This window comes from Ictalurus furcatus, chromosome 14 (assembly GCF_023375685.1).
Source record: "Ictalurus furcatus strain D&B chromosome 14, Billie_1.0, whole genome shotgun sequence".
NCBI classification, from domain to species: Eukaryota; Metazoa; Chordata; class Actinopteri; order Siluriformes; family Ictaluridae; genus Ictalurus; species Ictalurus furcatus.
The window spans coordinates 26,106,391-26,134,248 of NC_071268.1; the positions used below are offsets into that span (position 1 = coordinate 26,106,391).

Genomic DNA, 27,858 nt, shown 5'->3' on the forward strand with positions numbered 1-27,858 from the left:
CATACTATGTATGAGAACGTGTGTGTTTGTGCGTCATATTTTTGGTGGTGGGGGGGGCGGGGTGTGACTTTTCTACGACGCATGATATGCGTCATAGAAATGCGTGAAAACAAAAAGTGTTGCATTTATTTAAAAAAAAAAAACTTTTATTTTAGAAAGGTTTTTTTTTTTTTTTTTTTTAAACAAACCCTTTTTGCAGTTTTTAAGATTTGTCTTTTTTTCCTTTTCTTCTTGTTTTTTTTTTTTATTGTACAGGGACTCCACACAGAGACACGGGGTGTGCGCGTTGCATGGCCGGATACTACGCAGCCGGAAACACGCCGTGCGTTCCACACACACAGTGCAAATCAGAAGAGACGCTTCTGTTCTCCGGCACCAGCTCTGTGGACAACGTTTGTGTTAGCTGCAACAGTATCACACGGGATGGTATGCTTTATTTATTTAAATCATTAGGTTTTAGTTTAACGACGAGGAGAAACGGCTGGAAATTTCCTTAAAGCTTTGTACGGAGGCTTTGTGTAACGTAGTTGCGCTTTAACACCAAGAGTGACGAGGAAAGGTACAGTTTGGTCCCCTTTATCTGATTGTGTTTCCAGCTCAGTGGTGGTTGGTTTGGTGTATTTGGATTGTCCTATACACACATAATGGGCTTGTCGGACATCAGTTGGGGTTTTGGGACCCTGTTTATTCTTGTCTTGTTCCTCAGTAAACTCTAACAGTCTTTCCTCTGACATTTGGAAATGATTCAGGATCGCTCTCACTACAGAGCATGTAGATTTTAGTTGCTGTGGTGTTTTCGGTTTGGTACTGAATGTTCAAGGTTCTTGATGAAGCATAACAGGACAACGAAGACAGATACGCTTTTATCAAGCGTTAAAACCAGAACACCACCGAGTTAGTGGTCTAATGCACTCTCGTGAGTTTGGCTTAACATTTCCTCTTCATTATCTTCACGTGGACTGATGTGAGGAAACACTGACATGCAGAATGACCTTCTGAGGACATGTGGCTGAAGGAAGAACCTTTTAAAAAAATTAATGATAATAATAATTCCTTTTAGTTACTGAGGTTAAGATTTACTGCAGTAATCATTATGCCAGTGGAAGATCCTCATAATATTGTGTGTGTGTGTGTGCTTGTTTCTGCAGTTTATCCTCACCGTTTTAGTGCTATACAGCAGCACAGCATCCTTGGTGATCGCTCAAAATGAGAGCACGTACCAACACAAGCTTCCCTCCGGCAAGATCGTAACGTGCGACCGCTGCCCTCCAGGTTTCCATCTGCAGAAGTACTGCACAGACACGCAGCGTACTGAGTGCCGGCCGTGCGACGCAGGATTCTACACCGAGTTCTCAAACTACATCTATGACTGTCTGCCATGCGACTGGTGTTCTTCAGATCAGACCGTGGCACAGGAGTGCACGAGGTCCAGTAACCGTGTGTGTGAGTGCAAGGAAGGCTTTTACTGGAACTCGCACTTCTGCCAGCAGCACACGGTGTGTCAGAAGGGATACGGAGTCAAAGTAAACGGTAATTCTGTTCAAACGCTAACGTTTGACCTCTCCTAACATCTCCTCTAGCTTCTGAAACGTTCCAGTGTTGAATCATCACTTAGTGTATCTCATGATCCTGTTTCTCTAGCAGCATTTTTCACTCTGGCTGGACTTGTTGAGCCATTACACTCATTCTAAAGAGGACTAACCGGTCTCTTTCGTTCAGCCTTCAAACATACATCTTTCGGTAGATTTTAATGTGTCTATTACATGTGGTACGACTGTAAACCTTTTTATTTCGAGTGTGTAAAAGTTACCGCAAGCACACTGCACAGAATGGAGCTTTTATTAAGAGAAAATAATAATGAATCTGATCTTTAAAAAAAAAAAATCAAATATTTTGTTAAACAAATTCAGTGTATATACACTTTCGTATCTTTAGAGATGAGCGAAATATCATATCACGATTCTCGAAGACTTTTCTACGACGCATGATATGCGTCATAGAAATGCATGAAAACAGTGTTACATTTATTTAAAAAAAAATTATTTTAGAAATGTTTTTTTATTATTATTATTTAAACAACCCCTTTTTGCAGTTTTTAAGATTTGTCTTTTTTTTCCTTTTCTTGTTTTTTTTTTATTGTACAGGGACTCCACACAGAGACACGGAGTGTGAGCGTTGCACGGCCGGATACTACGCAGCCGGAAACACGCCGTGCGTTCCACACACACAGTGCAAATCAGAAGAGAAGCTTCTGTTCTCCGGCACCAGCTCTGTGGACAACGTTTGTGTTAGCTGCAACAGTATCACACAGGATGGTATGCTTTATTTATTTAAATCATTAGGTTTTGGTTTAACGACGAGGAGAAACGGCTGGAAATTTCCTTTAAGCTTTCATCGCATCGTCATATTTCTATCCCGCTTGAGGAATCCTCAGCAAGTCATAACCTTTACAGTTTGGCAGAGGCTCCTTGAGTATGAAATAAACAGCATCTATTTACAATGATTTTTTCTCTAACAGGAGTGAAAATGTGAGCGAAACGGAGGTATAACAAGTAATACAAGCTCTTTTAATAATAAATAACCACTGGACCATTTCCACTATGCTGAGATGTTGGGTTTCGGCATCATCGTAAATGAGCGCAGTGTTTCGTTTTCTAAAATGGGTCTGATGTTAAATGATTCATTCTTGCACACTCGCACTGATTCCTCTCTCTCCCTTGAATAATGAATCAGGAAAGGTAACCGGATGCAAGCGCTATTTTGAGCTGACGTTTGTGGTCTTCTTTCTGTTTTCAGGTGTGGTAAAACTCCTCAAGCAGCAGGTCATAGAAATCTTCAAGAATCAGAATACTCGAAAGCTATATCGTATCTGTAGGAACTTAAATGTAAAGGATGGTGGAATTCAGTCCTCCAGAATTCATGACCACTGTATTCAGAATCTGCAGCGGTGGCTTAACGAGGCTACAGAGCAGGAGGTCTTCAGCCTTCCCGATATGCTGCACAGGCATGAAGTTATAGCCAAGAACATCAAGGACAGCATTAAGAGGATCCATGATGAAATCAATCTGTGCACAAACACTTTGCTTTAATTGATCTTCAAAGCCCCCATGTGCAGCTTATTTCATTACACGTGTATATTTATGAATAAACAAATAGTCCAAACTTGAAGTGGAACCTACAACTCTTCAGATTAATAAGAGTGTGCATGAGACATTCTGACTCAGCGTTACACTGAGGGGTAGAGTTAAAAGGCTTTAGATTAGATGTTTTACAGAAAAATCTTAAAATCATTAAAAAAAAATTCAGTGCCTTTTTATTTTTTTAGTTTGTTTGTAATTTGCCTAGTTTGTTCCAAGATGATGATGTATGTTTTGTTTTTGCTTTTTTAACACATGTTTATTATTAGAAGTATTTTTTAAATGTCTACATTTTACACTGTTTTTATAAAAATTTCGAACTGCCTGTCAGGTGCTAGAGATCTAGATGCCTCACAGAGTCTCTCTGTTACATCATGTTGTACAGATAAAACATAAGTGAGCAGCTGTTGTGCTCTTGTTGCTTTGGATTGTGTCAGTAATGTATTTATTTTTGCTAAAAAATATATATATATATATATTTGTCAAACTACCTGCCTCATGCAACGTTATTACCTGTTAAGGTTTTGGTTGTTTTTATACAGTATCGTTGCTCCAAGAATGATATAGTTTATATTTCAAAGAATGGTCATGAAAAGTAATCAAATCTGCAAAGTAAAAAAAAAACCAAAGAAATCTGCAAAGTAATAAAATGATACGAAATTTATCTCTGACTTTCTAGAAGCGGTGTTACTGTTCTCGCTCATTCACTGAAATTCACTTTGGCTGGTGAGATGATCGCATTGATCAGTCTCTTATGGCTGACCAAATGAAAAAGATGACACTCCCACAGCACAGAGTAATTCATCAATTAAGAAAGGAATAAAATTCGATTCAATTCGACTTATTACCATCATACATATACATACGTATAGCCTCGACTGTAAACATATAACGAGTGCAAAAAGCATCAGATAGAGGATAGGTGAGTAGATGATAGATGTGATAGATGATTTTCTTCTTACTAATCAAACTGATTCAATCTCTTACTCTTTACTTTGGGAAACTCTAAAGGCCTTCTTAAGGGGACAGATAATCTCTTATTCTGCTCATGCCAATAAGCAACGCAAGGATAAGAAAAAAGAGATATCTGATAATATTCGAGCTATTGACGACCAATATGCTGTCAACCCGACCCCTGAGTTGCATAAACAAAGGCTTAATTTGCAGGCGGAGTTTGATTTGTTATCGACAGGTGAGGCGGAGCGGCTGTTACATACGCGTGGCAATTATTATGAATATGGGGACAAGGCTCACCAACTGCGTAGCCGAGCACTTTCGCGCTCTATTACTCAGATTATGCAGTCCAGTGGGGCATTAACCTCGGATCCTGTAGAAATTAATTCAACTTTTAAAAGTTTTTACTCCTCTTTATACACAGCTGGAGCTCCTCACAATTCAGGTAACATGGACCATTTTCTTAGAAATATTGATTTTCCCAGAGTTGACCCTCTATTGGCATCTGATCTTGATAGCCCCATTACCTTAGATGAGATCATTAACTCAATCAATTCTTTACAATCTAAGAAATCACCTGGCCCGGACGGGTTTCCTTCTGAATTTTATAAGAAATTTCATGTTACATTGGCCCCATCACTTCTGGCTGTATTCGAGGAATCCTTAGAACTAGGTACGCTGCCACAAACATTGAGACAAGCGTCTATAACTCTATTGCTTAAAGATGGGAAGGACCCAACGTTATGTAATTCGTACAGACCTATTAGCCTCCTCAATGTTGAGGTCAAGATTTTAGCCAAACTTTTGGCCTCTCGTTTAGAGGGGATTCTCCCGAGCATTATTCCAGAGGAGCAAACCGGATTTATAAAAGGACGGCAATCCTTTTCTAATGCGTACTCTTCTTAGTATTTTGTATTCAAAACAAAACAGCGACTCCTCTGAAGTGGTCATCTCTCTGGACGCAGAAAAGGCGTTTGATAGGATAGAATGGGAATCTCTTTTTATGGTGCTAAAGAGGTTCGGCTTTGGGGATGGACTGATATCATGGATCCGTTTATTACATGTGGAACCGCACACTTCCATAAATACCAACGATGCTAAATCTGACTATTTTACTTTGTCACAGGGTACGCGCCAGTGATGTCCTCTGTCTCCCTTACTTTTTGCCATAGCGATTGAGCCTCTCTTGATAACGCTTAGAACTCTTCCTGTATTTCAGGGTATAATCCACAAAGGAACTGAACATAAACTAGCCCTGTATGCTGACGAGTTACTACTTTATGTTACAGATCCAATTGCATCTATTCCAGAGATAATACGCGTATTAAATGACTTTGGGAAATTTTCAGGGTATAAACTGAACCTACAAAAGAGTGAATGCTTGCCTATAAACCAATCTGGCCAAAAAATAAAACAGACTGTCTGATCTGAAATAATTTGGAGGATTCAAAATTCAAATATCTCGGAGTTAAGGTCACCCGTTCCTATTCTGCATTAATGGCGGCGAATTTTAAACCCTTAATTTCATACATGAAGTCTGCCTTTCAAAGATGGGCAGCTCTACCATTTCCCCCTCTTGGTAGAATAAACACAATAAAAATAAAGATTCTTTCAAAATTCCTCTACCTTTTTCAATCCATCCCTTTGTTTTTACCCAAATCTTTCTTCAAGAATATAGACCAATTAAACTCCTCTTTTATATATGCAAGAAAAACTCCTAGGGTTTCCAAATTTTCACTTCAAAAGAGTCAACTAAGTGGTGGCCTCTCATTGCCCAATTTCATGTATTATTATTGGGTGGCTAATATTCAGAAACTGGTGCTCTGGGTGCAGGCCCCCTCTCTTCCATGGTGCCACTTAGAAGCAAAGTCTTCTATTTCAACCTCCCTCCCTGCTATGGTGTTCTCCTCCCTTCCTATAGCCCTTTCACAACACACGGATAATCCAATAGTATGTACCTCTCTAAAAATTTTCTATCGGTTTCACCGTCATTTTAAATCCATCTCGGCCTCAACCATGGCACTTATATGTAATACCCACCTCTTTTCCCCCTCCTTTACAGATTCCACATTCTCTTTTTGGGAAAAGAAGGGTCTGAAATGCTTTGAGGATCTTTTCATTAATAATGTGTTTGCAAGCATTTCTGAATTATCCTCGTCATTCAGCCTGCCTCCGTCTCACCTATTCCGTTTCTTTCAAATTAGGCATTGTGTCTCCTCCCTATTCGCTGGTTTTCCCTTCTTACCTACAAAGTCTGCATGGGAAGAGGTGTTCAAGCTGAATCCTCATAAGGGTGGCATTATCTCACGGATACATGCAACGATCTGGTCACAGGACAATTCTTACAATATCAAAACCATTAGTGCTTGGGAAGAGGAATTTGGCCTGGAGCTTGAGGATGATTACCAGGGCAGAGCGTTAGATAATATACGTACCGCCACGTCTTGAGCTAGACTTAGTTTCATACGATTTAAAGTGGTCCACAGAGCTCACCTCTCTAGGAGTAAACTATCTAAAATATATCCCAATGTTCCTGACATGTGTGAAAAATGCAAACTTTCATTTCAAACTTTTTTTTTCAGTGTTAGCCAGGGCTACTGACAATTACATACATTATCATATATAAAATATTATATATATATATATATATATATATATATATATATATATATATATATATATATATATATATATATATATATATATATATACACACAGATTACGACTCGGTTAAGGTCGGGTCGCAATATATGATAAAATAATGGGTTGGCGAGACCAGGATTGCGTTTGCTTTGGGGTTTTTTTTATTCTCACTTTTTTTTTTATTTATAGTAGTTTGAACTTCAGAAGCCGACCAGGCCAAAATAATAAATAAAACTTCCTTCTAACAGTACAAAAAGAAACGAACTATCCTAAAAGAAAAGAAAAGAAAAATACAATTCCTTCCCTCACTCCATAGCTACCCCAAAACCAAGAGAAAACATAAATGGTGCCGACTTCCTACACTATCACCAGTCCACTATTTACAAATTTGACAATTAGTGTGTGTAAGTGCGTGTGTATATATAATTAAAGGGGTACAACATAAACAAAGTCAGTAACAGGCAGAAGGTCGAAATCAACACACGTAATGTACTTCTAAATACACGAAGCAACAGCAAAGATCTGCCATGGGATGGAGACTGACTAGGCTTAAGTACACCTTCGGAAGCGTGAATCCAACCGGTGTGAACAAGATGTGATCATGAGGCAGAGCAGTTCCTGTGATGATCTGAGCAGTATAACTCACTGCAGGGTCTCGTGGTCAGTGACTGAGCTTTCATCCTGGTATCTCGCTGGGTTTTAAAGTTTAGTACTGCCGACAGCAAAAATGCTGCACATAATAATTGCTGCCTTTTGTTGCGGAAGAGTTGTAGCAAGCATTTTTGTTTTTCGACTGCATTCGCAAACCCAAATGGAGCAAAATAACAGCGGCTGCCATTTCAGTTCAGCGGAAATGTGTATTTGCATTTTGCATGGGAATAGAAGATCGGATTTATATCCGTTTACCTGAAACGCATTATGTGGCTAAGTGTAACTGGAACCAATTTTATCAAATCGGATAGCTATCCGATCAGAGAAAATGCACGACACGACCAAGTGTAAACAGGCCCTCACTCCAACTGTGGTAGTTTTATTAGACGATTCCCTGATAAACTAATCCAATCTGAACAGGGGTTTTGATTACTTTCAGGAAAACAAGACCTAATTTGTAATTTGTAGACGGTCCCTTAACTCTCCTCGCTACTTCAGGTCTCCATAAAAAATCTATTTAGTCTCAGGATATTAAAAACTAACAATTATAGGAATAAAACAATGTGTTGTATATGGTTGCCTTGGCTGTGAATAACAATAACTGACTAATCCAACCTAAATAGGGCTTTTGATTACTTTAAGGAAAACGAAACCTAATTTGTAATTTGTAGACGGTCCCTTAGCACCCCACGTTATTGCAGGTTTCTATAAAAAAAAAATCTGTTTAGTCTCAGGATTTTAAAACAATCAATTATTGGAATAAAATATATGTTGTATCTGACTGCATTGGCTGTGAATAAAAATAATTGACACATTAATCTTTTTTCTTTGCACCCACTGTAAGAATTTCTGAAGCCAGAAATGCGAATGTGCGAATGTGAAACTGCAGTACATTCAGATAAACCAAACCACAGCATGTAAACACAGTTAATCCGTATGAACACTGAACTCGAGACCAGACATAGATTAGATATTCCTAGCCTGAGAATGTTATCTAATCGGATAAATGTTTATGAGGAAGCTGAGAATTATGAATCTCAGTAAAACATGACTATTAGATGAGGAGAAGGTTAGCTAATTAATCTAATTCGGGCAAGTCATCATTAGCAAGCTAGCCAAAATGTTTAAAATGAGAATAATCTCACTTCACTATAGTAGTGGTTAGCATTGAAACGTTTCATGAAGGCTTCATCCCAAATGGCTTCTCGTTTACTATTACAAGTGCACTACATAGGACGCAGACGCCATTGGTTCGTATACTACGTCGTGCACTTGGATAGGGAGCAGCGCGCGATTTGGGATTCATGTTACTTGAGCAGCTCAGGGAGTAAGATTCAGTTTCACTTACCTCGGGCGTGGAAGCAAAACCTCAGCGAGCTTCTATTCTTAACTTTCTGTGGAATCCTGCCAGAAATCTTTTCATTTATAGAGGATTCATTCAGTCAGCCCTCACCGCAATCATTCTTCGTCTCTTACGAATGTTAGAAGAAATGTCTGTTTTCCAGCAGTTGGAGAATCAACATTTGGGCTCATTACCGCCACCACCTGGGCAGGAGTGGGCGGCCAGTTCAATGAGTGGACAACATGGCTCCACCGACTCCCATGACATGGTATGGTATGGCATGGTGAGGCATGGTATGGCATCGTGAGGCATGGTATGGGATGGCATGGTGAGTTATGGCATAGTATGGTATGGCATAGTGAGGTTTGGTATGGCATGGTGAGGCATGGTATGGTATGACATGGCATGGCATGGTGAGGCATGGTATGGCAAGGGATGGCATGGTGAGATATGGCATAGTATGGTATGGCATGGTGAGGCATGGCGAGGTATGGTATGGCATGGTATGGCGAGGTATGGTATGGTGAGGCATGGCATGGCAAGGTATGGTATGGCAAGGCGAAGCATAGTATGGTATGGTATGGCATGGCGAGGTATGGTATGGCATGGTGAGGCATGGCGAGGTATGGTGAGGCATGGTATGGCATGGCGAGGTATGGCATGGCGAGGCATAGTATGGCATGGTATGGCATGGTATGGTATGGCATGGCATGGTGAAGTGGGGTGTACCTCACAGCACAAGTAGGAGTAACATCAAAGAAAGAAAATAATTTCCATAAATACCCATATGATAGAAATAATAGAAACAATAAAACAGAGGATTTGAAGCTGAAATTCAGTCGAATTGAAAGTCGCCATCATGACTCATGGTGTGTCTCAATCTAGATCCCTAGGTCGTGAATAAGTATATCTTGTACACAGGTTCAGGTACTTGTAAAGACCCTAGCTGTGTCAGAGTATCCCTACTACCCTACTACACAGTAGGCGAAAATTGGTATGCCAAAGTAGTAGTACGTCCAAATTCTCAGTATTCATAAAACAGTAAGCGCGAAATATCCGGATGACCTCCTGCTTTCACGGAGATTCTGCAGTATGGAACCTCTGGACACTGTGGATACCACCCTATCCCATACTGTCACAGTGCGTGATTTCGAACGCAGCCCCTGGCTCACTACACATTGGGACACTGATGACTCAATTTCCGGCGAAATGACTTTTTTAAATAATTAAACACTTAAAGGTCCATCCATCCATCCATCTCTTATACCGCTTATTCTTCAGGGTCGCGGGGAACACCCTGGACAGGGTGCCAGTCCATCGCAGGGCACACACACATTCACACGCCAATATTATGTTTCATTATTATTGCACTTGATGTCCTGTCAGCACTGTGTAAATCATATATGTATTGTTATTTTATCTCACTTTATACCGTACATAGTATATGGTTGTAATTACAATAAAAATCTACTCCACTTGGCCAGCTAGACAGTAGGGGGAAGTGAAATGCTCAGAGGAGAGGAAGTAGCCAACCCGGCAGGAGCATGACAGGTGAGTGCTGCTACTTAACAACGACACAGACCAGTTCATCAGAGCTAACTTGTGATCATGTTTTTTGTTACATTCTTTTATGAAAGTCTTGCGCAAACATTGTGGCACAAAAACAGTAATGATAAAAGGTGAAGTGGGTGAAAAAGTCAAAGCTACATCAAATTCAAAGCAGCTTACAGTTTACAAAAGGTTAATATACAGGAGGAATGTCCTATGGAATAAATATATCAGTCCCTACAGGATTTCACCGAGTTTTTTTTTTTTTTGTGGTTGTTGCAACCAAAAACGCTCGATTTTGCTGCGACTTTTTTTCCGAATTTGCACTGCAATTTTTATGCTTTTTTTGTTTTCCGGAAAACGACTCGAACTGGCGAAATCGCAATCGCACGAAATTATTTTGCACGGTCTTTCACAGTGACGTTTGTTAGTAAATAAGACTTTTTTTTTTTTAGCTGTACTCGTGTTTGATGCACATTAATGAAAGAGGGCTTTGGCTGAACCAACGTCTCGATGACGTCACACGACGCATCTCTGCTCTTGAGTTTCCATGATTTCGCTAAATCCTCAAGGGACTGATATATGAACTTTTTTTTTATTATTTGTAGTAGTGTTGGAATAAAAGGAAGAAACAGAAGAAATTACACATCCAAGCCCAATCTGTTCAAGGAACATAAAATACTATAGATATGGTTGCACAGCTTCTGGAGGACATTTGTCATAAACACCAGCTAAACTTTTACATTGAGATATTATATTATATATGCGCTAATCGTGTTCTATGTTGTACTTTAAATTGTCTGGTCTAGATTGGTGCACTTATGTGTCGTAAATGAATTGACAGAAGTGAATCTCTGTCCACACCGTGAGCAGTGATACGGTTTCTCGCCCATGTGAACGCGCTGATGTTTTTGAAGATCGCTCTGTTGAATAAAACTCTTCCCGCATTCTGAGCAGTGATACGGTTTCTCTCCCGTGTGAATGCGCTGGTGTCTTTGGAGATCGTTCTGTTGATTAAAGCTCTTCCCACACTGCGAGCACTGATACGGTTTCTCTCCCGTGTGAATGCGCTCGTGTGTTTGGAGATGACTCTGTCGATTGAAACTCTTCCCGCACTGTGAGCAGTAATACGGCTTCTCTCCCGAGTGAACGCTCTTGTGTCTTTCCAGATACCTCTGTTGATTAAAGCTCTTCCCACACTGTGAGCAGCGATGTGGTTTTTCTCCTGTGTGAATGTGCTGATGCTGTCGGAGATGACACTGGTTAGTGAAACTCTTCCCGCACTGCGAGCAGTGATACGGCTTCTCTCCGGTGTGAATGCGTTGGTGTTGTCTGTAATTACTCCCGTTATTAAAGCTCTTCCCGCACTGCGAGCAGTGATACGGCTTCTCTCCGGTGTGAATGCGCTGATGCTGTCCGAGATTACGCTGGTAAGTAAAACTCTTCCCACACTGCGTGCAGGGAAATGGCTTTTGTCTTGTGTGGACACACTGGTGCTTACTGAGGTTATAGACAGAAATAAAATCCTCCTCACATTTTGAGCAGTGATAGAGTTCTTTCTGCATTTGTCCATGAGTGGTGTTCGTGTGGAGAGCATCAGGCCATGTTTGCTGTATATTGGAGCTTACTGTGGGCATCACGTTGTCATTTTTAATTTCACATGAGATCATATTCTCCTCAGAGTGGCTTCTCCTGATGTGATTGTCAAGATGAAACTGGGAAGTGTAGGAAAACAGACACCAGGAGCAGGAGAAAAGTTGCAGCAGGGAATTGTTCATTTCTGGAGAATAAACAATAAAAAAAAAAAATTTAAACAAGAAGTATTAGTAACTTATTGAGAAACAAACTGTTTTAACTTATTTTAGAAACTGTGCAACATATTTCTACCACTTTCCTGACAATTACAATACAAATGCTGTTTAGTGTAGTATTTTTTTTTAATGATTTCTTCTGTTTTTGTGTACATCTCATACTAAATTGTTTCAACCGCGCCTGTGTGAAAATGTATTTGCCGCCATAGTTACTAATTCCACAAATTTATTAAACTGTATTCATAATGGGGTTCAGCTGGATTAGACGCAACCAGGCCTGATTACTGCAAACCCTGTTCAATCAAATCAACACTTACACAGAACTTTTTCAACAGCATGAGGTTGGTGAAAAGGTCTTACCTAGTAACACACTATGTGCCGAAGTTGAAAGAAATTCCAGAAATGATGAGGAAGGTGGTGATTGAAATACATCAGTCTGGGAAGGGTTACAATGCTATTTCAAATGCTCTGGGACTCCACAAGGACCACAGCGAGAGCCGTTATCTCCAAATGGAAAAACTCGGCACTGTAGTGAACCTTCCCAGAAGTGGCCGATCTTCCAAAATTCCTCCAAGAGCACAGCAAGGACTCATCCAGTAAGTGACAAAAGAGCCAAAGACAACATCAAAGGATCTACAGGCCTCTCTTGCATCAATAAAGGTCACTGTTCATGACTCCACTATCAGAAAGACACTGGGCAAGAATGGCATCCATGGAAGAGTGGCGAGGTGAAAACCACCGTTAACCCAGAAGAACATAAAGGCTCGTCTGAATTTTGTCAAAACACACCTTGATGATCCTCAAACCTTTTGAGAGAATGTTCTGTGGATTGACGAGTCGAAAGTGGAACTGTTTGGAAGACAGGGGTCCCGTTACATCTGGCATGAACCAAACACAGAATTCCACAAAAAGAACATCATACCTACGGTCAAGCATGGTGGAGGAGGTGTGATGGTATGGGGATGCTTTGCTGCTTGAAATGATTGAGAGAAACATGAATCCTGCTCTCTACCAGAAAATCCTAAAGGAGAATGTCTGGTCTTCAGTCCGTAAGCTGAAACTCAAGTGCAACTGGATTATGCAGCAAGACAATGATCCAAATCATAGGAGTAAGTCCAGTTATCAGAAGCGTTTGGTTGCAGTTATTGCTGCTAAAGGTGGAACAACCAGATTTTAAGTTTAAGGGGGCAATTAGTTTTCCACATTGGTGATAGGTGTTGGATAACTTTTTTTGCTTCAATAACAAAAATAATAAATAAAAACTGTATTGTGTGTTTACTCCTTGGTTTTATGTTGTATTTCACTTAAAAGATCTAAAACTATTTAGTATGAGAGAAATCAGTATGGGGCAAATACTTTTTCACAGCAGCGTACGCTTCTATATGTGCTAAATCCAGTTGTTTTGAGAACACTGAAATTCAAATTAACTATGCCTTCTGGTGGCAAAAACAAGAAATTCAACATTAGGCTACTAAATAGACATAGCATTAATATTATGAGCGCTAGCTAGCGGGCTAATATTTCATCTTACCTTCAAAGTGACTGCTACCACCAGCAAAACTGGAACCTCTATTGGTATCCTACAGGCCCTGAACACACCTCTCAGTGAATTTTTGTTGCTAACTTCCCACAGTCTGACAGAAGCATGACTATACTGGCAGTTCTTGTCTAATCCCACTTTGAGGTCTCCCTAATGGCTATCAGAATGTCAGAAAAGTCAGTGCTTGAGAGAATTTGCGATGGTCTGAGTATATATACACACATTACTGCATGGTCTTTCCAGATTGTGTATGTCAGAGTAAACATTGTTAGAAGTATTCATATATAATAGCCACTGTGGGCTGAAAGTAGTGGGTAAATGTAATAAAAATCAGGGTTGGACATAACCATTTGAGGAGCACTTTTTCTTCCAGAGGTAGTCAAAGGCAAGGCCAAGGGTTTTGCCGTAGTCATCTTTGTACCACATCAAGAGCTCTTGTCCTGTTTTAATGGGTTGACAGCAACAGAAGAGAATGCCTCCTCGATACTGGAATGCCACAAGATTCTGTTCTTCTTCATTACGAGCACAATTCACATACCTGGAAAATAAAGAGACAGACACTGAACAAAAGATGGTAGAGGGATGTGAAGTAAGGGATAAATAGAGGGAGAGAGCAGTTCGTAGCAGGGGAAAGAATGGCTCCCTTTGAGTCGGTTCCCTCATCACAATGCATGCCTGGATGGCACTGGGATGGACCATGCAACAGAGATTGGACCCATGCGCGTTTGTCAACGACTGCTCTCATATGTGATGTTGGTTAATACATCTTCAGGCAAGCAACGATAGAAGAAGGAGGACTCTCTTATTTTTCAGAATCGTCAAGGTACGCCAAATGTACGTAGACACCTGACCATCACAGCCATGTGTAGTTCCTCCCCAAACTGTTGCCACAAAGTTGGAAGCACAGAATTGTCTAGAATATCTTTGTATACTGTAGCATTCAGATTGAGCATCACTGGAACTACATAACCTAGCTTGAACCTGTTCCAGCATGACAGTGCCCCTGTGAGAACTCCATGAAGGCATGGTTTTGCCAAGGGTGGTGTAGAAGAATTGAGTGGCCTTCACAGAGCTATGAACTCAATCCCACTGAACACCTTTGAGATGAATTGGAACACAAACTACATGCCTAACCTGATATCAGTGCCTGACTTCATTAACGCTCTTGTGGCTGAATGGGCAAATCCCTACATGCATATTTGGAAAACTAGTGGAAAGCCTTCCAAGAAGAGTGAAGGTTATTATAACAGCAAAGAAGGGACTACATCTGCAATGGGATATTCAACAAGCACACATGGGTGTGCTTGGTCAGGTGTCCACATACATGTAGTATACGTCAGTAGGAGTCCAAAAGCTGACAAGGAGGTGTGTTATACGTTAGCAAAACAATGCTTTCAACAGATAAACAGATACCCAATAGATTGCAGACTTGCAGTGTGTTCCTCACCTCATCCAGTTAGAATGCATCTCTCTCTGGCCATCGATGTATGTCTCACATTGTCTGCTCCTGGATATCTACAAAAGAATGTATAATATATTATAAGTTCGAGTTATATACACGAACCCAGAGGTATCAAACGCAGGTCCCGGAGGGCCAACGCCCTGTATAATCAGTGATTTGTTCTGAACGCCCAAAAACGTATGTTCTAAAATCTTCCATCGTTTAGTTGATCATTTTAAATGAGACAGAATACTAAACACTGTAGTGGTACAGCCCTCCAGGACTGGAGAATGAGACAACTGCACTTACTACAAAATCCCATTAAAATAAAGAAGGACACACTCCATGCAATACAGTTCTATTAAAGAGTATGAAGGCAAAACCGGTCTGCTGACTGAGACAACAGTACTTCACTGTGCTTTTTCAGTCCGAGATTTCTGAGCTTTATTTATAATAATACCACAATGTGGACCACTTTTAGAGGTAATGAGTTCATTTGAGCTGAAGACGTATATTTTGAAACACCTAAAGATTTGCTTGTATCCATCACCATCTTCAAAGTGTGGTACTTATAATGGTAAGATCATATGAGGACTGGTGTAGTCAGAGGAGGAGAAGAGGAGACCCAGACCTATGGTTCTTCTGTGCCTCCAAGACTGGCATGCTGGAAAAAAAAAACCCCACAGTTTACACTTGTATGCCAAAATTTGGGCAACCCTGGCCAAATTACATTCATCCATTCATCCATTTTCTGTACTGCTTATCCTACACATGGTCATGGGGGAGCCTGGAGCCTATCCCAGGGAATTCGGGCGGGGGGGGTGGGGTCGGGAAACCCCGCATGGAGTGCCAACCCATCGCAGGGCACAATCGCAGACCCATTCACACTACAGACAATTTGGAAATGCCAATCAGCCTACAACGCACGTCTTTGGACTAGGGGAGGAAACACCCCCCCGCCACGGAGTACCCGGTTAAAAAAATTCCGTTCTGCAAATATTAATGCACTGTTATTTTATATTCAAATAACTTAAAAATGGGAAGAAATAAAATAGTAATTGTGGTATGTGCAAAAATTTGGACACCCTATTAAGTCAGTACTTAACACCCCCTTCAGCAGAGATCACAGCTTGCAAGTGCTTTTTGTAGCCAGCTGGGAGTTTTTCTATTCTTGTTAAACAAACATTTGCATACAATTGTACATTTATTATTAACCTTTAATTAACCTTATAAACTAACTCACCACCCAAGAGTAGCCACTATTCATGGCTTCCTCTCTGTCCACCAGGTCTCCTTCATACGGCCCAAAGTGTGCACCAAGTGGAATCGTCTCCCCCTTATTGAACACCCCGAGGCCTGCATCAGGAATATCAGACTTTCCAACCTCTAGACCGGGTGGAAGGGTTTGTATGGCTCGGCCAGCAATCCCCAGAGGAACGGGGGTATCAGAGATGAAAAGAGCGGGACCATGAACCTCGCACTTGTTGATGAAGTAGGATCTGCAGTCCTCACAATCTGGAACGGGGAAGACATGACAAAGGAAGTTCCTGAGTCCAAATAAATACAATTTTACAACAATACAACAAGAGTTAAGGCCAGGTATTTCCATTAATAACGAGCGATCATGGCACCCCATGTAGGCAGATGTAAGATGATCTGATTTAACTGTAGACTTCTGGGTTTTGTCGTTCTTAACCTACATTCAGAGAGAAGGAGCTTACAAGTATTAAATGTTTTATATTTGGGTGCAGCTACTGAAACGTGTAGGGGAAGAGAACGTGAGCAGAGTGGGGGTAGGAGTGATTAGTTAAAAACAGTTTATTTTGACATATTCCTTAGTCTTATATATAAGAATGTTGTTTGAATAATAATCACAATTTAGGCTGCTTGATCATATTCAACTCCACAATGGTGTCTTACAGAGGAACTCATCATCTTCAGGTTCTTCCTCTTTTATAAGGTTCCTCTGGAATCCTCCAGTCTGTTGGTCAGTAGTGATGACACATCCCACAGGGCTTGATGGCCCTCCATCTGAAAGTCCACAAAACCCAAACAAGTGAGTGTGACGGTCACACATTAAGCGGAGTTAGACTTGAAGAGGTTACTGAGCCACACACTGGACTCTGATGTTGTCTTACAGAGATAGGCTTCATCTTCAGGTTCTTCTTTTTTCACAGGCTTCTGCTGATCCACAGGAATAGGGATCACAAATCGCACAGAGTCTGATGTCCCCCCATCTGAAGTCATGCAAAACTCAGTTTTCACATTCTCACAAAGCTAATGACCAAAGAACAAACAGATTGCACAAACATTATTTTTTTTTAATAATCGAATCATCTGTCGACTATTTCAAACAAAAACACAACTAAATCAACTAATCAAGTTCAAATCCAAATGAAATAATAACAAAAGGAACCTGAATTATGATTTAATTGGAGGTCTTGAAAGTGTGCTCATTCGAAAGTTCAATCGGAGCGACATGCTATTTCTTCTGTGGTGCTAGACATGTGCTTAAGTAAGGAGATCCCACTGGACATGTGGGTGGCGAGAGATTAAGACAGCCTTCGGGCATTTTAGATATTTATTATAGACAAAAATAAAATAAAAAAAGAGAGCACTGACCTCTGACTCCATTAGAAAACGTGATTCTGGGGGGAAAAAATAAAATAAAAATGAGGGTGAAATATAACCAGGGCCTTTTGGATATCAAATCAACACACCTTATGCAAGTAATGAAAATGTAATATCAAATAAGACAGATACAGAAACACACTTCAGATAAGACCATCTCCGGAAAAAGGTTTCTGGTTTCGCTATTCATCAAGCCAATAAAGGTTTTAACGAAGTAAATCATTTGGCATCCGCATCAGATCCTGTTAACATGTATTAAGGCAGATTAACTTGGACTTTTGAAGTGAAAAGAAGAAGTAAACAAAACCTCTTCAGCAAACCCTAATTTTTTTAAATAACATTTTCTGCAAGTCTTAATGCACAGTTTGTTTGTATTTGATGAACTTATAGTAATTATGGTATGAGCAAAAGTTTGGACATGCTCCCAGTTGGAAAGTCTCTGAACTTGACTTTTAGTTTCTGATTTCTTGCCACGGTAGAAGAAACCAGTTTGGTGTTGTACCTGCAGTACAGTAACCTCATACAACCCTGTCTTTATTCCTCCTTGGTTGGACCATTTAGCAATAAGATGTAGGTCATTTTCTCCATAAAATCAATCATGTGCTACAATTCTGCAGTATATGAAGTGATGAATTGCTCTTGTATCGTTGTATCAGATTCACGGTATCATATATATACATATGCATATACACTCTGTGTGTGTGTGTGTATGCACAGTGACAGAAAGGCACTGTATACCCTGCTGGAAAAAAGACAATAGAAGCCATCGCAGAAATTCTAATGGTTTCCACTACAAATACCATTACAAACCATCAGGTAAAACCGTTACCATTACCAAATGTCAAAGGTGTTCTACTGGTCCTTAATGGTATCCACTAGACATGACATGTCACCAATAGAAGGCAACACAGTAGAGACCCACAGGGACCATTACAGTTTCCATTAAAACCCAATACAATTACCATTAAAACCATTACAAATTCTATGAGGGTTTCTATTGTGTGTTTTTCAGTAGGGTAAATGGAAATAATTTATTATTATTATTATTATTATTATTATTATTATTAGTTGATGTTATTACATTATTGGTGTTTAATTCACCGGGGAAGCCAAACACTGTGATCCTACTTGGATCATTTGTAGTGTTCCTGTATTTGTTTATTTTGATATTTACAACTGAGAATAAATTCGTTCAACATTCAGTATTCCTCATTATCAACTAATTCAATCAGCCGACTTCACAAAGCGTTTCATACCGGAATTTCATGAGGCACAATCCCAAATGGCTCCCCGTTGGAAATCAAGTGCACTAGATAGGGCGTAGACGCCATTGTTTAATATTTTATGTAGGGCACTTCTATAGGGAGCAGCGAGCCATTTGGAATTGAACCATTGTCAGTCACCTGAGCAGGTCGGCTAGAGATTCAGCTTCACTTACCTCGGAATCAAAACCTCAGCGAGCTGCTACCTGCTCAGGTCTAACTTCCTTTTCCCCTGTGCAATCCTGTCGAGAATATTTTCATGTCGAGAAATCCTTCTTCTTCGTTTGTGAGGTCTTCTTCTAGTGTAATGGCAGACAGTATGGGGTACATTACCGCCACCAACAGGAGTGGAATGTAATAGCGAAGGACGTTCATGTTCTTGTTCTTCCTCTTCTTGTTCTTCTTCTTCTTCTTCTTCTTCCACTTGTTCTTCTTCTTGTTCTTCTTCCTCTTGTTCTTCTTGTTCTTCTTCCTCTTGTTCTTCTTGTTCTTCTTCCTCTTGGTCTTCTTGTCCTTCTTGTTCTTCTTATTCGGTTCTCCGGTTCTCCTTGTAACTTTGATATAGAAAAAATCCCTATTCAGCTATCTAACTTTCATACGCAAGCTCTGTTATTTTTGGTTGATGGTGTATAAACACGACTTCTCTCCTCATAGATGTTTGATTTGGAATAATAACGATAATATTAATTCCATCCATTTTCTGTACCGCTTATCCTACACAGAGTCGTGGGGAGCCTGGAGCTTATTCAAGGGAAATCTGGTGACAAGGCAGGGGACACCTTGGACGAGGGGCCAGCCCATCACAGGGCACCAACGCACGCACACACACACACTCACACGGACAGTTTAGAGATGCCAATCAGCCTACAGTGTATGTTTTTGGACTTGGGGAGGAAACCGGAGTACCGTGACGAAACCCCCGGAGAGAGAACAGATATTTATTCATTATGTGAATGTGAATTGAATACTTTTCTATCGAATCAATATTCGTCATTTATGATGTTGAAGTAAAAGAAAGAAACAAGAGGCAGTATATGTAAAGCAATACAGGGAGCCCAGTTTATTCAGAGAACACAAAATACTTAGAGTTTATCAATTTATCAAGACGTTCCAGTAGTAAGGCTCAAGAGCCGTGTTATAATAAGATATTAAATAATGCAGTAGAGCAGAACTTGACAGAACTTCGATCCTTCCTACTGATCAGCAATGGAGATGTTCCATCTCTTACATACATTTCTCATGAGAGGATGGCACTGTGTTGGAGCAATCGTGTGTCTTAAATATACATAGATGAACAAATCTCTGTTTTCGTACATCACCGTGAACACTGATATGGCTTCTCTTCTGTGTGAACGCGCTGGTGTCGTCTGAGCGTGTCGCTAAGAGTAAACCTTTTCCCACACTGTGAGCAGGGATACGGTTTCTCTCCCGTGTGAACGCGCTGGTGTCTTTGGAGATCGCTCCGTTGATTAAAAGTTTTCCGACACCGCGTGCACTGATACGGCTTCACGTCCACGTGAACGAGCCGGTGTCTTTGCAGAGAACTTCTTTTGTTAAAACTCTTTCCACAGTGCGAGCAGAGAAACGGCTTCTCTCCTGTGTGGACGCGCTTATGGTCTTCGAGGTGACTCGGCCGTGTGAAAGTTTTCCCGCACTGCGAGCAGCGATACGGCTTCGCTTCGGTGTGAACGCACAGGTGTCTTTTTAGAGTATTTCGTTTCGTGAAAATCTGTCTGCACTGTGAGCAGGGAAAAGGCTTCTCTTCCGTGTGAATGCGCTCATGGTCTTTGAGATGTCTCTGGCAGGTAAAACTCGTCCCACACTGCGAGCAGAGATATGGCTTCTCTCCTGTGTGAGTACGCTGGTGTTGTTTGAAATTGCTCCCTTTATTAAAACTCTTCCCGCACTGGGAGCAACGGTACGGCTTCTCTCCCGTGTGAATACGCGCGTGTGTTGCGAGTGTGCTCTGGTCAGTAAAACTCTTAGCACACTGCGAGCAGTGATACGGCTTCTCTCCTGTGTGAATGCGCTGGTGTGTTCGAAGATGACTCTGTCTTCTGAAGCTCTTCCCACACTGTGAACAACGATAGGCTTTCTCTTCTGTATGAATGTTCTGGTGATGCTGGAGAACATCCTTTTCACTAACACGTTTTCCATAGTGTGAGCAGAGATACGGATCATCACTTGTATGGAGACGAGTTTTGAGATTATTCAGGGGAGTAAGACTCTTCTCACAGTTTGCACAATGATGGATTTCTTTCCGCATTTGTCCGCGAGCGTGGAGAGTACCAGGGCTTGATTGCTGACTATCGGAGCTTTTTGTGAGCGTCAGACTCTCGTTTTTAACATCTCCTGACACTAACTCGCTCGCATATTCCTTATAGTGGCTTCTCCTTATGTGTTTGTCAAGGTACGATTGAGTTTTGCAAGAAAGTGGACAACAGGAGCAGGAGAAGACTTGCAGTAGGGTATCATTCATTTCTGGAGCATAAAAATGAAAAGTATTAGAAACTCGTAGAGAAATAACACATTTTAACAGGTGTTTTTTTTTGTTTTTACAAACCATCCCAACATAAACTTTGAATGCAACACAGAATATGAATTCTGGACAACAAAACACAGTAAAAAGCATCATGGAAACTCTTCATGGAAAGAACCAGTAATGTAAAGACTTTATTGAAAGATGACTTTTAATAATAATTCTAAAGGATACCAGGAAGCTTGGATAAAATGAGACTTGTCTAGACTGAAGGTGATGTAGGCTCTGGTAGCCCTACTAAGATCACTGTATGGCCACAACGCTTCTATATTTTATACAGACGTTGTCTATTTTTCTTCTAAATGGTTAAAAGCAGTCTGTTGTTTAAAAAATAAATAAAATTTAAAAAAGGGCAGAAAATTAAGAGGTGGACTTTGGGGCATATCTGTTACTATAGTCCTCAAACCGAGGCTGAGGGTTTACCGTTTTTGAAAAAAAAATTAGACACAGTTTTCAGAGTTATGACTAACAATTTCTCTTTTTAATCATGGCTAAATCACACCGTGTGAGGGGGGTAAAGTAAACAAATATAGGCATTTGTTTTGATCCACTGTTACACTTTTATTCACATCAAAATGCATGTGTATCTGCAAAGGTTTACAGTCCCAGTCCCCAAACCCATAGAAAACCTTTGGGGTGAACTGAAGAGTAGAGTCCACCAGCATGGACCTTGAAATGTGAAGGATCTGGAGAGATTCTGTATGGAGGAACGGTCTCAGATCCCTCGCCATGTATTCTCCAACCTCATCAGGCGTTATAGGAGAAAACTCTATCTTGGGAGGAAGCACAAAGTATTGACTAAAAGGGTGCCAATAATTCTTGCACACCTATATTTAACAAAGATTTTATATTTATAAACCTGTGTTGTGTTTGCAAATGTTTACAAAAAGTATTTTTGTATTAAGAGTATTACAGAGTATTAAAAGATCAAAAGGTTAAACAATAAAGGCAATTGTTCACAGCCTTCTTTGGTCATATTTACCAAGGGTGCCAATATTAGTGGAGGGCATTGTGTATATTTATATGACTAAGTTGCTGTTTAATTTATTATTGCCTTTTATAGCTGATAAAACCTTGTGACCTGTTGTTTTTGGACTATTGCATGGAAAGCAGCGATGATATTTTGAAAACTTGGCCAATAGAAATCTGTGCTCCGTGCTAGCATGGTGAGAAAAGAATGGTTCTTGAGGCTTTCATTGTTTGGGAGAACCCAACGACTCAGTGGGAAAAAAATATTTGTAGGACTTCTTGGTTCACGACATATGGACAAAAAACCCATAAAACCTTGTGATATTGCACCACCATTAGGCATATGTGGGTCCCTTCATGTGCCTGAATAGTGGGGGGTCAAGTTTGGGTCAAGGTGCTCTGGTACCGAGCACATTTAGAAACTTTGTGTTTAAAGTTTTTGTCATTGACAATCCATGGCTTGCCCAGAAGTCTAATAATATTTCACTGCTCAAACTCAGATCTGTGAGTCTGCTTCTCCAAATCACACTCAGTACCTCCTTCAATCCCAACATTAGCAAGTCCCCCAAGGGCATTATAGAGTCGGTATTAGGTACCCCCTCCACCTTCTCCACGAAGGCTGTATATTCCAAACAGCAGACAGAGATGGCTTCACATCACCATGTCAGGCTAAACCTGATCGGGTTTTGAGGGTGGCCTGGTCACCAGACGCTTGCCTATGAACACCATCCACCAACCCGGTGGGTCCTGGCAACCCTAATCCGGGTAATACACTTAGTCTTTGTACCTTTTATGGGGGTCATTAGAGGGTCATCACTCTTTGTCTGACTTCTCCCAACATTAAGAAGAAATGGTGGTCAAATGTGATGCCAAAAGAAGAATCCAGCACCCTGTTTAAGCAATCGATTCCCAAAGAGACCTAAGCAATGGGACATCCACGTGTTCTTAAGGCCAGTTTGGAGAACGTAAGTGAAACATCACAGCTGTCATGTCTGATACAGATTCTCTCCTGTGTGAACGTTACAGGACTCTCACACCACATCAGCCAATTTTAAGTGTCCTCAAAAGTCAAGTGGCCTCAGGGACTTTTATTAGCATAGTCCCTGGTTTGGTCAGACTCTTCCAACACTGTCAGCAGTTTTGTTCCTTTTTATGCGAGTGTTTCTGTCGATCACTCTGATGATTCCCACACTGAGAATCACAGATATGGCTCCACTCCTGCATTAGTGTAGACCCTGAGTTGATCAGACCGCCTCCGAACATGTCAAGAATCTTGTCCCGATATCTCCAGCGGCCCAAGTTCAACATAATGCTTTTAAACACCATTCTTATATTTTCAGTCACATCGAAATGAATGTTTATGCAAAAAGTTTTTACACCGTATTGACTCCACTACTCTTTTGGTATGTAACAGCGGTCAAGTTGCTGTTACGTTTATCGTTACATCTAATAGCCTGTAAAACCTTGTGATCGTACGGAATGCCAAGATGTATTCGTGTGTATGATTGAAGAAGAAACAAAAAAGACAGAGCATGTAAGTTTTAAACAGGGAGTAAAATTTATTGAAGGGACATAAAATACTATAGGTATACTATAGAGTTTACAAATTTACCAATAGGAAGGCTTAAAAGTGAAATATAATGCTAACCAATGCATTGCAAATTGTCATGTAGAACTACATATGCATACAGTGTACGGCCAAAAGTATGTGGACACCTGACCACCAACACCCGCATATACTTGTCGAATATCCCGTTCCAAAACCATGGGCATTAATATGGAGTCAGTCTCCTTTACTCTTCCACTAGATTTTGGAGCGTGGCTGTGAGGATTTGTGCTCATTCATGTACGAGAGCATTAGTAAGCTTGGGCACTGATGACAGGCAAGATGATGTTCTAGTTCATCCCATAGGTGTTCACCCGGGTTGAGGTCAGGGCTCTGAGCAGGAGTTCTTCCACACCAACCATGGCAAACAATGACCTCGCTTTATACACAGGGGCATTGTCATGCTGGATCACGTCCGGGCCTCTCAGCACCAATGAAGAAACATCTTCATGCCACAACATACAAAGACGTTCTAGACAATTGTGCGCTTCCAACTTTGTGACCACAGTTTGGGGTGGATCCACATATGGGTGTGAGGGCCAGATGTCTAGATAGTCTTGGCCGTATAATTATTTAAACAAATCATGGCAGACAAACGTAAACAACGGCAGTAACGTCAATCACGTATCTGGATTTGAAGATGTGTTTGGATTAGCTGTTGCCTCTACGTTGGTGCACTTGTGTTTCTTAAATGTATTTGAATAAGTGAATCTCTTCCCACAGTGTGCGCAGTGATGCAGCTTCTCTCCTGTGTGAACGAGCTGATGTTGCCGGAGATGACCGCGTCGTCTAAAACTCTTGCCACAAAGTAAGCAGTGATACGGCTTCTCTCTCGTGTGAATCGTCTGGTGTCTTCGGAGTACACCCTTTTGATTAAAACTCTTCCCGCACTCCGAGCAGTGATACGGCTTCTCTCCCGTGTGGACCAGCTGATGCGTTTGGAAAGCATTCTGCTGTCTAAAACTCTTCCCGCACTCCGAGCAGTGATACGGCTTCTCTCCCGTGTGAATGCGCCAGTGTCTTCGGAGATCGCTCTGTTGGACGAAGCTCTTCCCGCAACCCGAGCAGCGATACGGCCTCTCTCCCGTGTGGATGCGTTGGTGTTTTCGTCGATCGCTGTGATGATTAAACCTCTTCCCACACTCCGAGCACTGATACGGCTTCTCTCCCGTGTGAACGTACTGGTGTCGCCTGAGCGTGTCGCTAAGAGTAAACCTTTTCCCACACTGTGAGCAGGGATACGGTTTCTCTTCCGTGTGAATGCGCTGGTGTCTTTGGAGATCGCTCTGTTGAGTAAAACTCTTCCCGCACTGCGAGCACGGATACGGCTTCGCTTCGGCGTGAACGCGCAGGTGTCTCTGTAGAGTATTCCTTTTATTAAAGCTCTTTCCACAGTGGGAGCAGTGGTAAGGCTTTTCTCCCGTATGAATGCGCTCGTGATCTTTGAGATGACTCTGGTAGGTAAAACGCTTCCCACAGTGTGAGCAGCGATACGGCTTCTCTCCCGTGTGAACGCTCTGGTGTCTTTGTAGAGTAGTGCTGCTGTTAAAACTCTTTCCACAGTGAGAGCAGCGATACGGCTTCTCTACCGCGTGAATACGTTGGTGCTGTTTGTAATTACTCCCGTTATTAAAACTCTTTCCACATTGGGAGCAGCGGTACGGCTTCTCTCCTGTGTGAACGCGCCGGTGTTTTACGAGACTGCTTTGGTGGTTAAAACTCTTCGCGCACTCCGAGCAGCGATACGGTTTCTCTCCTGTGTGAACGCGCTGGTGTGTTTGAAGATTACCCCGTCGTCTAAAACTCTTCCCACAGTGTAAGCAGCGATACGGCTCCTCTCCCGCGTGAACGAGCAGATGGGTTCGGAGAGCATTCTGTCGTGGGAAACACTTTCCACACTGTGAGCAACGATACGCTTTCTCTCTTGTGTGAACGCTCTGGTCTCTCTGAAGAACAACCCTTTCATGAAAACTTTTCTCACACTGTGAGCAGTGGTGCACATTCTCAGCTGTGTGGACACACTGGTGGGTTTTGAGATTATTCGGTTGAGTGAAACCCTTCCCACATTCGAAGCAGTGATCAGTTTCTTTTTGTATTTGTCCATGAGTTCCAGAGCATGTTTGTGGTCTTCTGGGCAACACGTTCACATTTTTCACTTTCCCGTATTCTTGATAGTGGCTTCTCCTTATGTGAATGTCAAGGTAAGTTTGAGACAGGTAGGAAAGTGGACACCAGGAGCAGAAGACTTGCAGCAGGGTATCATTCATTTCTGGAGCATAAAAAAATGAAATGCGTTAGAAAATCATCGAGAAAGCGTTTTTAACTTTCTTTCAAACAATCCCGACATGAACAAAAAACACAATGAATGAAACGTAACCTATGAATTCTGGATGATAAAACGGCAGTAAATGACCGTATGCTGATAAATCCATAATGCGAAACAGCCAGTAATGCAAAGGGTTTACTTTTGGAAGGAAGTCGTCTAGTAATTTTGCAGATTCTACCGCTTACCAGCAAAGTCTCGTACCATAAGACGTGCCCGGAGTGAAGGTTGAGGTAGACTCTGGTAGCGACCACCGACCTCAGTGCATGGTCACAATACTTCTTTATATTAGGACCTTGTCTATTTTTCTTCTAAATGGTTAAATGCACAATTTGCAAAAGGAACTAGATCAGTGGTGTCCAATCTTATCCGGAAAGGGCCGGTGTGGGTGCAGGTTTTCATTCCAATCAAGCAGGAGCCACACCTGATTCCACCTCAATAGACTCAGGTATGGCTTCCGCTTGGTTGGAATGAAACCCTGCACCCACACCGGCCCTTTCCGGATAAGATTGGACACCCCTGGACTAGAAGTTAGGGACGAACGTCAAGACAAGAGCCCAGGAGTCATACTGGTGATGTATTCAGTCCCTCCAGGATTTTCCGTTCGCAGAAATGAACAAAAATCAAGGAAACTCCGCAATATTCACAGGAGCATGCAATTTTTCAAAAATTACCCAAGGTTGTCCGCGGATTTGGGCCGAGACGCGTCATGTGACATCACAACGCGCGTTCAGTCGAAACCCTCTTCGAAAATGTCTCATTTACCAACAAACATCACTGTGAAAGAGAATTTCATGCAATTCAAGTCGTTTTTTTGAAAAGAAAAAAAAAAGCACAAACATCTCTGCAAATTGCTTCACAAATTTTGAGAAGAGCCGCAGCAAAAATCAAGCATTTCTGGCCACAACAGTCACAAAAATCCTGTATGGACTGTATAATGAAACGAACCACATCAGCCAGTTCAGAAGGTGGTCCAACCTCAATGTCCTAATTCTGTCTAAGGGGACTTGGGGACGTTTCTGTTAGCGTAGACCCCAAAGCCAGGCTGGTACTCTTCAACTTTGAAATGATTTAGATATGAATTTGTTGTCGCAGACAATCATCATTGTTTAATCACGGCTAAACTGTGTGCGAATTGCACAGTGTGAGAGGGTAAAGTAAATAAACGCACTCAAACAAGCTATCAGAGGTCACGACTAATGTGAGAAAATGTACTCTCATATTGTGGAGCTGGAGCGGTGTCGCAATCCATTCTTACTTCTTTTCCACTCGCATCAAAATGCACGTTTATACATTTTACATTTACAGCATTCGGCAGGCGCCCTTATCCAGAGGTGCTGTGTAGTCTCCATCAGAACCATACTCTCACGCAGGTCAGCATCTAAGAATACCATAGAGCTAAAACCCTCTTAAGCCTGGTTTGTACTTCTGTCAATGGTAAACATGGCATGCAGAGATGTG

At 41.3% G+C, this 27,858-nt stretch overlaps 4 protein-coding genes across 9 annotated transcripts in view; 1 reads left to right on the forward strand and 3 right to left on the reverse strand.

Annotated features, from left to right (window-relative positions):
• Positions 1-27,858, reverse strand: part of LOC128618381 (gastrula zinc finger protein XlCGF26.1-like) — a 56,777-nt gene that overhangs the window by 16,340 nt on the left and 12,579 nt on the right. For 3 of the 6 annotated variants that reach the window (XM_053641955.1, XM_053641956.1, XM_053641958.1), the window contains one exon: positions 23,197-26,343. In XM_053641955.1, the coding sequence (XP_053497930.1) occupies positions 24,695-26,343 (1,649 nt within the window). In that variant the 3' untranslated portion in view covers positions 23,197-24,694. Of the gene's footprint in view, positions 1-8,733; positions 26,344-26,585; positions 26,788-27,858 lie in introns of those variants that run through there. The other 3 variants (XM_053641959.1, XM_053641957.1, XM_053641953.1) reach the window with 3 other exon arrangements.
• LOC128618385 (tumor necrosis factor receptor superfamily member 6B-like) lies at positions 10-3,543 on the forward strand. Its single transcript, XM_053641963.1, has 4 exons — positions 10-426; positions 1,149-1,530; positions 2,145-2,315; positions 2,797-3,543. Exons 1-4 carry the CDS (start codon positions 82-84, stop codon positions 3,087-3,089), a joined length of 1,191 nt encoding a protein of 396 aa, XP_053497938.1. The 5' UTR covers positions 10-81; the 3' UTR covers positions 3,090-3,543.
• On the reverse strand, positions 10,162-19,363 carry LOC128618382 (histone-lysine N-methyltransferase PRDM9-like). The gene is made up of 8 exons (XM_053641960.1): positions 19,137-19,363; positions 17,690-17,715; positions 17,206-17,344; positions 16,988-17,098; positions 16,311-16,582; positions 15,074-15,141; positions 13,974-14,164; positions 10,162-12,055 (listed from the first exon to the last, which is right to left on the reverse strand). The coding sequence occupies exons 2-8, from the start codon at positions 17,699-17,701 to the stop codon at positions 11,067-11,069; spliced, it is 1,782 nt and encodes a 593-aa protein (XP_053497935.1). The 5' UTR covers positions 17,702-17,715; positions 19,137-19,363; the 3' UTR covers positions 10,162-11,066.
• On the reverse strand, positions 19,996-23,126 carry LOC128618384 (gastrula zinc finger protein XlCGF26.1-like). The gene has a single exon (XM_053641962.1). The coding sequence runs from the start codon at positions 21,593-21,595 to the stop codon at positions 20,276-20,278; it is 1,320 nt and encodes a 439-aa protein (XP_053497937.1). The 5' UTR covers positions 21,596-23,126; the 3' UTR covers positions 19,996-20,275.

Bases quoted from the DNA above. Each gene is read 5' to 3' on its own strand.
- LOC128618385 (XM_053641963.1), top strand. From the start codon at position 82: ATGATATGCGTCATAGAAATGCGTGAAAACAAAAAGTGTTGCATTTAT. The intron at 427-1,148 runs GTATGCTTTATT...TTGTTTCTGCAG, and splicing joins CAACAGTATCACACGGGATG to TTTATCCTCACCGTTTTAGT. The intron at 1,531-2,144 runs GTAATTCTGTTC...TTTATTGTACAG, and splicing joins ATACGGAGTCAAAGTAAACG to GGACTCCACACAGAGACACG.
- LOC128618382 (XM_053641960.1), bottom strand. The intron at 15,142-16,310 runs GTGAGTTAGTTT...ATTCTTTTGTAG, and splicing joins ATAGTGGCTACTCTTGGGTG to ATATCCAGGAGCAGACAATG. The intron at 14,165-15,073 runs GTGAGGAACACA...TTTATTTTCCAG, and splicing joins ATGCATTCTAACTGGATGAG to GTATGTGAATTGTGCTCGTA.
- LOC128618384 (XM_053641962.1), bottom strand. From the start codon at position 21,595: ATGATGCTTTTTACTGTGTTTTGTTGTCCAGAATTCATATTCTGTGTT.